The 12,654-nt window shown below is 36.3% G+C and overlaps 1 protein-coding gene across 1 annotated transcript in view; it reads right to left on the bottom strand.

Annotated features, from left to right (window-relative positions):
- The window catches only part of CLSTN1 (calsyntenin 1), a 199,739-nt gene extending 187,499 nt beyond the window's left edge, over positions 1–12,240 (bottom strand). The window contains 1 exon segment of the mRNA XM_053691497.1: positions 11,927–12,240. Coding sequence (XP_053547472.1) covers positions 11,927–12,005 — 79 coding nt within the window. The 5' untranslated portion in view covers positions 12,006–12,240.
- Positions 12,241–12,654: the final 414 nt, after the last annotated feature.

Here is a 12,654-nt window from a genome sequence, read left to right as displayed (position 1 = left end):
AGCTTTGCTGACAGCGGTGAAGCTGTGCTAGTAGTGTATACCACTTCCAGAGGCATACAGATATAGCGCGGTCTGGCAGAGATCGTCAAGACATGCATTATTTCAGGCTCATCCATGAGGGTATGTGAATTGGGTATGTCATTGTTAAAGGGACACCAAACCCCAAAAATGTCTATGGTGATTCAAGTAGAGAATACAATTTTAAACAACATTCCGATTGACTTATATTATCTAATTTGTTTCATTCTTTAGATATCCTTTGTTAAAGAAATAGCAATGCACATGGATGAGCCAATCACACAAGGCATCTATGTGCAGCAACCAATCAGCAGCTACTGAGCCTATCTAGATATGCTTTTCAGCAAAGTATATGAAGAGAATGAAGCAAATAGGATAATAAAAGTAAATTAGAAAGTTGTTTAAAATAACATGCTCTTTTTAAATCATGAAAAATGCTTTTTGTGTTTCATGTCCCTTTAAGGGGAAACTAATTCTACAGTACAATGACCCTTTAATCATATGAAAAGAATAGTGCATGTAGACATGCGTTAAGCAATGAAAATATTTCCATAATGAGCTACAGCAAAATATATAGAACTAAACCACATGCCATTTACTAGTCTTACTAGCAACTGAATATATAAACATCAAAGACAGGAAGCAAAAAACTAAACAGAAAGGTTATTGTTGCATGGCATTGCTGTTATAATGGTAACAGGATGAGTTTATAACAGAAGATGAAAGCTTTTTTTCACAGATCATTTAAGATCCATCATCCATTTCATTGTCACTGTACTGTGATGAACAATAAAAACATAATTATTTAGCTTTATGTGAAACATTACACACATTGCACAGAGGATTATTGTTTAAAGGGACAGTCTAGAGTTAAGATAAAAAGCTGTGATTCATTAGAACAAATACAATAAATACATAGAAACAGATTTTGATGGCAGATAAGGACCATAAGCCCAGCAACTCTGCCCAATATTTCCTTAAAGCATAAACGAATCAAGTTTGTACGATAGCCTTATGCTTATCCCAGGCATTCTTAAAGTCCTCCATATGTTCATATGCCACTCGTGTCATAGATGCAGCTGGTAGGTAAAATAGAAGCAGGCATACGTGCATATGCTCCTATTACTGACCAGATCTTCAAACGGAAATGAGTATGGGTGCTCCAGAAGTGCAAGTTTCGCTACTTGCTAAATTATGAATAACCTAGCAAAAGAAGGGATATGAATTTGCTTAAATGGATACTGAACCCATTTTTTCTTTTATGGTTCAGATAGAGCATGCAATTTTAAGCAACTTTCTAATTTACTCTATATTATCAATTTGTCTTTCTTCTCCGGGTATCTTTATTTAAATGTAAGCTTAGGAGCTGGCCCATTTTTGGTTCAGCACCTGGGTAGCGCTTGCTGATTGGTGGCTAAATGCAGACACCAATCAGCAAGTGCTATCCACAGTTCTGAACCAAAAATGAGCTGGCTTGTAAGCTTGCATTCCTTGCTTTTTCAAATAAAGATACCAAGATAACAAGTAAAAAAATGATAATAGGATTAAATTAGAAAGTTGCTTAAAATTGCATGCTCCATCTGAATTGTGAAAGAAAAAAAAAAAAAAACATGGGTTCACTTCAGTATCCCTTTAAAAAGGACACTAAAGTCAAAATTAAACTATAATGATTTAGACAGAGCAGCAGTTTTAAGACACCATCCAATGTACTTATATTATCAAACTGTACACAGTTTTTCTATATGCATACTGAGGCCCTAGACTGAGCATGTGCAAGAGTTAACACTAACAGCATATAAATACAAGTCTGTTATGGGCTAATCACATGATACAGGGTGCGGCAAATTGAAGTAAATTTGAAAATTGTCAGAAAAAAAAATATACTAATTTAAAACAAAGTGCTATTGCATTTTCTTTTTTATTATGCACTTATTGGTTATGCAATTCGAATCTATATAATAGCCTTTAAACGGGACAGTCTACTGCCAAATTTTTATTGTTTAAAAAGATAGATAATCACTCTTATTTATTCCCCAGTTTTGCATAACCAACAGTTGTATCTAAGCCTCTGTGCAGACTGCCCCCTTATTTCAGTTATTTTGACAGACTTTTAAGCATTTTAGCCAGTGCGCCCTCATAAGTAACTTCACAGGTATAAGCACAATGTTATCTATATGGCACACACAAACTAATGCCCTCTAGCTGTGAAAAACGGTTAAATGTATTAAGATAAGAGCAGCCTTTAAGGGCTTAGAAATAAGCATGAGCCTACCTAGGTTAAGCTTTCAACTAATACCAAGAGAGCAAAGCTAATTTGAAATTGTTGATACAAGTAAACTGGAAAGGTGTTTAAAATTGCATGCCCTATCTGAATCATGATAGTTTCCCTTTGACTACACTGTCACTTTAACAAAATGTTATAACAAAATTTAGTTAAAGGGACAGTCAACACTTACTTTAACATGTTTTTATATTGAAAATAACAAAACGGAGGTCCGCCTACACTATACCCCTCCTGCCTTGCTTCTGTCCTTATCAGCGGCGCTAACTACTCTAATACCCAGTAAATATGGATGCCGGACTCCCCCCACCATTACGTAGCTGCCTTCTTCTTCAACTGATAAGCAAATCAGAATCCAGGCATCGGACAGAAATTGCAAGCGCGTGCAATTTCAGTCCGAGGACTGGATTCTGATTTGCTTATCAGTTGAAGAAGAAGGCAGCTACGTAATGGTGGGGGGAGTCCGGCATCCATATTTACCGGGTATTAGAGTAGTTAGCGCCGCTGATTAGGACAGAAGCAAGGCGGCAAGGCAGGAGGGGTATAGTGTAGGCGGACCTCCGTTTTGTTATTTTCAATATAAAAACATGTTAAAGTAAGTGTTGACTGTCCCTTTAAAAAATGCATTACACCTTAAAACAGATTTGCAAATGTGCTTATAACCTAAAATGAACACTCAAGTCAACTTTAAACTTCCATGATTCAGATACAGCATGCAATTTTTAACAACTTTCCCATTTAATTCATTAACAAAATGTGCAGTCTTTTTATATTTATACTTTTTGATTCACCAGCTACTACTGAGCATGTGCAAGAATTCACATAATATACGTTTGTGCAATTGTGATTAACTGATTGTTGTCACATGATACAGGGGGAGTAGAAATGGACATAACTTTGAAATTTGTCAGAAAGAAAAATCTACTACTCGCTTTAAAGGGACAGTTCACCCAAAAAAAGGTCTTGCCTTTAAATTCTTCCCAATGATCCATTTTACCTGCTGGAGTGTATTAAATTGTTTACAAGTAGCTCCTTTACCCCTTTTTTGGCATTTGAAATAGCTGATTTAGCCTGTGGTATGAACACCTATACTGAAAGTTTGTATACTGGAGTAGAGGCTATTGAATAGGCTAAGTAAACACAGCCAGCAGAAGAAATTACACTCCCAGTGGGGTGCAGGATAGTTGAGTAATAAAATTATAAGTTTTCCATTGTTCTCTTTAAAAGGGACACTCAAAATTAAACTTTCATTATTCAGATAGAGCATGCCATTTTAAACAATTTTCCAATTTACTTTCATTAACAAAATGTGCGCAGTCTTTTTATATTTAAACGTTTTGAGTCACCAGCTACTACTGAGCATGTGCAAGAATAAGTGTGTATGCATTTGTGAATTTTTGTTGGCTGTCACATGGTATGTGTATGCATTTGTGATTGGCTGATGGCTGTCACATAGTACAGAGGGAGTGGAAAAAGACATAACTTAAAATTGCCAGGAAAAAAAAAAAATCTACTACTCATTTGAAGTTCAGACTAAGTGCTATTGCATTGTCTTGTTATCTTGCATTTTTGATTATGCAAATCTACTGTGTTGACTGGTCCTTTAAGTATTAAACTTTGGTTTTCCAGACAAATATAAGATAAGGAAGCAAGTGTATGTACACAAAGTGATAAGATAATGAAATCTGATATTACCTGAAACTCAACCCATTGTAATAGGTTGTGCTTTTAAAGCACAAAACCAGCTACTTCATATACACAAATAAACCTGAAAATGCAATTTCGCATGCATTTTATACTCTGCAGCTGGCATAGCAACTCATTTAAAATACATTAATATAAAAACAATTTTACAGTGTACTGTCCCTTTAAGTTCAGACTAAGGGGCCAAATTATCAATGTCTGTCCATCATGATACGCTGTATAGGATCGGGTTGATTGCGGTCCGCCACTCAGAGCAGGCGAACCAGTTAAGGAGCAGCGGTCTTTCAGGCTCGCACGGAAACAGGGGGCATCAAGGGCCATTCAGCCCTGGATAAATTGGCCCCTAAGTGCTATTGTATTGTTATCGTGCATTTGTTGATTATGCAAATCTACTGTATTTACTGGTCCTTTAAGAATTTGGTATTTTAGTTGGGACTACTGAGAATTACTACAAATCTAATATGTGACAGAAACAAAACACTAGATCTAGCGTTATTTTTGATGTGTAGAGCGATCTGATGTGGTAAAGTTTGAAGATTGTAACAAAACAAAAAAACTTTAGATTTAGAGATACAAAGTTGGTGTGGCTCATGCAAGGTAGAAAAAATAGCAGAAAATGATTTGGTAAACACAAAGGCTTTCTGCAATACTAGGTTAAAATAACTTTTATACTGAACTACTGAGCAAGTTGTGCTGATCTAGAGTTATCCTGTATTTATAATTCTATTCAAGTATATCCGAGGTGCAAAGTGTTTGCTTACCAAACTAAAGCAACCACGGCGGATTGAAATACAACCTCAACCAAAAAGTTATATATTGGCCCTAAACATGGATTTAATTACAAAACAGAGGGCCTAAAGTTTCCATTTATCAAGCAGAGTGAACTCACAAGATTTCCAGCCAGGGAACCTATCTTACCGTCCCCCAAAAAACAAAAACTGTATCCTAATGTTGCTAGATTAATAGTACAAAAAAAAAATCAGTTTATATCAGTAATTAAGTACTGCAATGAGAAATACATACGTTTATAATATAAAAGTCATTATATTAGCACAATTTACAAGGGTTTACAAATCAAAAGCGGGACAGGGATACACCACTTGAAAATCCTGGTGGAATAAAAATGTTTGTGACCTATTTTGCTGAGGCTAATTAGGGACAAGCTGGTGATCTGGCTACATGTGTAGATAAGGATATTTTTAAATTAATTGGGCCAAAATCTACCCTAAAACCCATAAAAGTTGCTTTAGAATTGATGTTATTATTAAAGGGACAGTAAATTAAAAAATGAAAGCTTAATGATTCAGATAGAGCAGCAATGTACTTATGCTATCTAATTTGCTTTGTTCTCTTGGTATCCTTTGTTGATAAGAGTACCTGGTGTAGGTCTGGGAGCAGCAATATGCTACTGGGAGCTAGCTGCTGATTGGTGACTGCACATATATTCCTCTTGCCATTGGCACCAATGTGTTCAGCTAGCTCCCAGTAGGGTATTGTTGCTTCTTCAACAAAGGATATGAAGAGAATGAAGCATATTAGCTAACAGAAGTAAATTGAAAAGTTGTTTAAAATTGTTTGCTCTCTCTGAATCATGAAAGAATAAATGTTGGGATTCATGTCCCTTTAATGTAACCTATATTTGCTTCAGTTTTATTCACTCCTCGCGATACAGCTGACTGCTGCAAGGGAAATCCGTTTTATACAAAAAAAAATTTATTACATTCTGCTGCTGTGCTGAACAGTTAGTTAAATGAGAAACACTTTAACAGACCCAAAATTCCCAATTAATAATCATTGTTGCCATATCTGCAATATAGAAGTGTGGGACATTATGAATATAACAATATATTTATATACATACTGTATGTCACAGAGGTAACACTACACATAGAAGCACTTATTACAAGGAAGGAATTAAAACAGACAATAAATAACAATTAAATGTCTCATTTCAGTGCAGCTAAAGTACAAGCTATATTTGCAAATAAACAAATTGTGATCTAATTAGAACAGCTGCTTAGGCATTTCCATCTCATACCAGAGATATTCAATGCTTTAAAAAAAATAAATCACATATTGACTGAAATAGCCAAGTCTAATTTAGCTCTGTATTTCTTAAAGCAGCACTCAAGGATGGGGGGTGGGGGGAATGCAGTGAGAAAACAGTCACTTCCAGCAAAAACAGAATGTATGATGCCTGAAGTACAGCTGCCATCTAAAGTGTCACAGATTGTTGTACAATTGAGATGAAACAGTTTGCAGATGACATGACTGCAATACGAATAATACAAATTCAAGTCTCCATAAAGTGTTTTAATTAAGCCAAGAAAAAATACTTTACAATGCGCTTTCAGTATTTATTTTGTACACTGCAAAGGAAGATTGTGAGCATCTTCCCCCATTTTGGTAAATCCTATATAGAATAGTTTTGGTTTGCTAAGATGTTTTTTTAACCATTTACAGTGCTGAGTTTACACAGGGGGTAGGAGCATTTAAACCCTGTCAAAAATGACTTGTCTGTCCTCTGGGAAATAAATTGTGACTTAAAGGGACAGTCTAGACTCAATACTTATTATTTATTACTTGTTACATACCAGACAGGCATCTTGCAATAGGTTTCACATCTATAAGCTTGTAAGATGTACATGACATTTTTAAATAATCATTGTCAGCAGCCGAAAATGCCAGCCAAGCTCCGCCCACAGCTTTCTTCTTGTCCAATTAGCTGTTTTCTTGTGTGACGGTTTAGCAATACACATTTAATATTTTTCATTTAGCCATTTCAAATTGCACATGCACAAATTAGCGTGTGTGTATCGAGTCGATCATGATTAGAGAAACATACTAAAATATACACACAATAGATGGGCAGAGCTTGGTGGCCATTTTTGGCCCCTAACAAATGATGAATATTTAAATGCTTCATGTACTTCTTGCACACTTAGATGTGGGACCAGTTGCAGGATGCTTCTCTGGTATGTAACAGGAAAAGTAATCAAAATTAAGTATTCGGTCTAGACTGTCCCTTTAAAGGGATATTAAACAATTTTTGATTATGTGTGAAAAAGAAAAAGTGAGCTTTGCGCCACATTCCCTAGAGAAGCTAAACCTAGGTTTTCAAATTGCTGCAAATGATCAAAATCAGTTCTTTAACGGTATATGAAACCCAAAATGTTTTGTGATTCGGACAGAGCATTCGATTGGAAAAAAAAACGGCTTCCAATTTACTTCTATTATCAATTTTGCTTTGTTCCCTTTGTATTCTTTATTGAAGAGATACCTAGGTAGGATATGAAGCACTACATGGCAGGAAATAGTCTGCCATCCAGTGCTCTTGCAAATGTTTAACAAAACTGCTACCATATAGTGCTGCAGAAATGAGCAGGCGCCTGAGTTTATGTCCCTGCTTTTCAACAAAGGATACCAAGTCAATAAGTAAGAGATTGCTCTAGGTGCCATTATAGAAAAAGCACTGAGATTAATGTGTAAATAAAATAGAAAATGCTTATGAAATTGCTTAGCAATGAAGGGGATAAATTAAACTTTATTATGTGACACTGCACTGTAAAGGATTCTACCATTTACTGTGTTCCCAGTAATTAATTTTACCTGCTGGAGTTTAGTCTATTGCTTACAAATAGTTCCTTTTTACTTTTATCTTGTCATTTGAAATAGCTGCTTTGCCTGTTTAAACTGTCACCCATTCTGAACACTTCAATACCACGGTATTTGCAATAGAACTATGTAAGCAGCACAAATAATCAAATTTTAGGGGTGAGAGGTGCAGTCAATCTGAAAGTGAGTTTCAGTCGCTGCTTTGAATACAATCAACTCTAATAAGCTGCTTGCCTGGTGTACACTGGGCCTTTACTTTTATACTGTTTGAATAGAAGAATATTTTGCAAAAATACGGCTAAAATCACAGCAATTCACTTTGTCATTTACTGTAATTTAAAACTTTCATAATGCAAATAGGGAATGCAATTTTAAACAACTTTCCAATTTACTTTTATCAACAATTTTGCTTTGTTCTCTTGGTATTCTTAGTTGAAAGCTAAATCTTAGTTGAAAGCTAAACCTAAGAGGTTCATATGCTAATTTCTTAGACCTTGAAGGCCGCCTCTTATCTGCATGCATTTTTTACCATTTTCACCACTAGAGGGTGTTAGTTCATGTGTGTCATATAGATAACACTGTGCTCACGCACATGGAGTTACCTAGGAGATAGCACTGATTGGCTAAAATTCAAGTCTGTCAAAAGAACTGAAATAAGGGGGCAGTTTGCAGAGGCTTATATACAAGGTAGTCACAGAGGTAAAAAGTGTTTCACTATAGTGGTGTTGGTTATGCAAAACTAGGGAATGGGTAATTAAGGGATTATCTATCTTTTAAAACAATAAATATTCTGGTGTAGACTGTCCCTTTAAGAGTCCTTTTTCATTAAGATATAGATTATGTATATATATATTTTTTGTCTCCACTTATTTATAAGGCCTGTGGCTGTCCTTCATATAAGATTAATTAGGTGGATTTTGGGAGAGGCTAAGTGGAAATATAAGTGCCCATATGGGATACATGAAGAGCGCTTAATCAGAGGTAATACTTTCCCTTTATAAAAAGTACTTGCATAAAGGAGATCAGATGACGCTGGACAAGTGTTTTGTGTGACTAGGACAATAGTACAAATGAAGACAAGGTTGATGTATTACTACTAGAAAAATATTGCAATTAAATAATCTAATTTAAGATATATATGGTATAAGGTAATTTGTATATAATGGACAGAATTTTTATATAAAAGTAGCAGAAGTTTCACTACTTGTTAATTGCATTTCTTGCTATAAGAGATATGCACAATGTTGAGTTTAAGCTTGGAGAAAAAGGAAAGAGAGCAATTCTTAGTATATATCCGCTGGATAAATCATTATTTGCAAAACAATTTTGTTTTTTAAATATACATTTTTTTTTTAAAGGTCATCAATTATAAAACGCCAATTATAACAATTTTGATGTTTTAATGTACTTAAACATGTATAGACGGTGAAATCTGACCTTTTTTTGTGCTTCGTTATTCTTAGTATATATCGGTTGGATAAATAATCGGTTATAATGTAATTTTGATGTATTTCAGTAAGTACAGACGGTGGAATCTGTCTGTTCTTTGCGTTTCATTATGTTGTGCCTTTCTTGAAACCTCAATAAATATATAAATATATATATATTTTCATATATTATATTTATTAAATAATTCTTATTAAAACTATAATAGATTAAAAAGCAAGTTCTACGGATATGGACAAAATACATTTACCAGGGGCACAAAAACATTTTTACAATGTATATGAATGAGTGCAGTTAAACTGGTTAAAAAAAAAAATTATGTTTGTGAACAACTGATACTGTAGTATGCATAAATATTGGCTTATAGGGAAAGCCCACAACTATAACACAAACAATCTACATTTATTCACACAAACACCCATTTGCTTCACTTTAAACAAAATGTTATGTGACAGGAATGAATACTGCTACTATATTAATAATAATATTTTTCAGACAGAATATTTTAGGAGTCTGGTCTCCAAGCACTCTCTGCCGCCTGGTTTAAGGACTCCAAAAATAGGTAAGTTTGGTATAACATACCAGCACTGCACACAAGCCAAAAATAAAGCATTTCCAACAGTATATTTTACTAAAGACATAACAGAGGCATTTTAATCTGCAAGTCATGGATCACCACACACATTTACATATTTAGAAACACATTTGTATCATGTTATGCGATCTGTTCTATAACAAAATTAAAAGTGGGCAAAACATAGTGCAATGAGAGCTAAGAGACAGGACTTATAAATAAGCTAAACCATAAAGTTCAACAGTCACATTCTAAAGTAACAATAAAACAAACAAAAAAAATAGGGCTAACCACTATGTGGGTAAAGACAAAATTAGGTAATTTATATCTCAAATGAATATCAAACAAACTACACATTTTATGAGCTAGGTAATATGCAGACAGGCAGCATAGAATAATCATAAAATTGAGTGGCCCAGGATAAAAATAAAAAAATAAAATTTAAAAAAAAAAAAAATCTATAATTCTTGGGTCCCTGGAGATTTCAATCTAAGAGAGTAGCCACCCAGAATATTGACATTTTATTAATAATATATCAGATATAGAATATTAAAATATTTAAGACTTAGAAGTAAAAAAAAAAATTAGAGCCTTGGCTGCTGAGGTTTGTCAAGCATTGATATATGTATGACCCATACAACAATGACAACATTATACACTATATTTTAATAATCATAGAGTTAAAAAATGTAAGTTAGGAACTCAACTATGTAACTTTATTAAACAAAATAGCCATTTACAATGCATAATGCTTCAATGAAAATAAAATTGCTACATTCCAAGAACACCACACTGGCTTTATTGATCTTCACACTGGTTATATCAAACCCCACCTTTACACAAATATTTATTTAGAATTAAAAATAAAAAATTCAAACATTTGACATGTTGAATGTAAAAAATAAAGTATCAGGCTGTTCATGTAGAGAAAATAAGCTTCACATAAACAAGATAGTATTTCATGACCAGCACAGAATACATACAATCTAATTATTTAGAGAAGATTTCTTTGTGATCGAGTCTCCTACAGGAAAAGGCTCAGCTGGAACCTATTAAGGGGAGATCTGCAATGCGCATACCTACAGACTAGATGTTCAATCATTACTAGAAATACACGGGTCCAACCCTATGTTGTACCATGGAAGTAAAGACAATGCAGAAAACCTTCTGCAAAATGACACGCCAGACAATGCCTGCTGCCTTAATGCAACCCTGAAAACCACCATGAATCCATGGCAGTGTTAAGTGTGTGGTTCCCTTGGGAGATTATTAATGAGGCAGCAAGCACATCACAGATGAGGTCTAGATGAAAGATAGATGGTTGTCAATGAGCACTACTAGCAACCACTGACCCAGTCAACTGAAAAATGATCATGGTCCCTGAATTACAAGGTGATGTCCACCTTGATAGAGAAAGAGCCAAAAGCATAAGCTAGGAATGGCAAATAACTATAGCCTGCTGGTTTTAAACATACAAATACCTCCTACCGCCTACCATTTAGCTTTTTTTAACCAAGCATTCTTGAATGGGGTAAGGGGAGATGATGTCAAACTCAAGCAATGCAGATTTATTATTGGGCTGTACTAGGGTTACAGGGACCACAAATAGGCAGCTAAAGAATGCACAGGGAAGAATAGAACTAGGGTGAACCCTTTGACTATTTGCTATAAATCAGAGTCCCTACCCCTCCCCTTTATTGCAAATCCCTCCATCTCTCTGTGTGCTATAAGGAATACATATCACATGGGCTTTATCTAAATTAGTAGTAAATATTGTAAAATAATCTGGATTTGGGAGGATCACATCATTTAGACCTTGGGTAGAGAGAGGATATTAGATAGTAATGATCTGCAGCCAGGAGATTAGATCAGGGAGATAGATTATAAGAATAAGATATAAAGGTGTTATCTCAGGATTTGGGGCAATGATGTTGTCACGAATGAGATCTTAAAAACAAGATCTGTGGTGATGGCTCCTTGTAATATTCCAGGGGCAAGATCTGATGTGAGAGATCCTGTGGGATCTACTGGTATCCCCCTAGGACCCTGCTCCAGCATGATGCGGTAAGATCCGGGTGCAGGAGCTTGGGGTGTATAACGTGAGCCCGGGCATATGATATCTCACAGGTCCCAGCACCTCGGTGCTCACTGATGGGGCCGAACCGTTAGCTGTAATCACCTCATCCAGGTACAGGGACCGCACCTGATGGAGCCGGATTCCTCACTCGCTGCAGTCACATCCCCGCTCAGCCGGAGCTTCCATAACAATTCTACCCATCCTCACTCACCTCTAGCAGATAAAGCCCCACACAGCAGCCCTAAGACGAGCAGTAGGCCGGCCGGGGAGCACCAGCACATCCCCGGCATCTTGTCCGCCCTCTACCGGTGCCGCTATATCCAGAGAGTGAAGTCTCCCGGCTGCCGAGCCCAAGAGGGTGTGCGCTGAGCAGCCTGAGCTCCTGGGGAACACTTCGTGTGTGAGTAGGTCCGGATGCTCAGCCGGTTGGTCCCGGTGCAGAGTAAGATGGCGGATACTGTAAAGCGACGTCTCTGTGTCTGCGGGAGCCGCGGATACCCTCCCCCGTCACTCAGCCAGACCCTGGAACATTTGCGTTCCAAGCCTCTTCTAGCCACGCCCACTTTAGTCCCTTTTTATAATCTTATTGGTTACCCGTGGAACGCAGCCCTTCCCGCCCATCTGTACTGCTGGCTGAATATAAATATTCGTCCCTCCCGCTGCCTGAGGTAAAAAGTGATGAGGCAGGTTAGCTGCTGTAGTGCTGTGGGTACCTAGGGCGGCTATGAGTCACGCGTGGAACATTCCTATTAGTAAACGGCACAGTGGGTGTGCCTGAGCTTCCTCTTATAGATATCCCTAGGGCATAAACTTCTTGCTCTTGTGTATACTGCACACGTCTATGGTAAATACACTGAGAGATTGTTTTATGTCAGATTTTAAAACTTTTGTGGGATGGATAATTTTAAGTAAACAAATAATACTAAAACTGACCCAATC

This window comes from Bombina bombina, chromosome 8, assembly GCF_027579735.1.
Source record: "Bombina bombina isolate aBomBom1 chromosome 8, aBomBom1.pri, whole genome shotgun sequence".
Lineage (NCBI taxonomy): Eukaryota > Metazoa > Chordata > Amphibia > Anura > Bombinatoridae > Bombina > Bombina bombina.
This window is presented reverse-complemented; position numbering and strand designations above follow the sequence as displayed.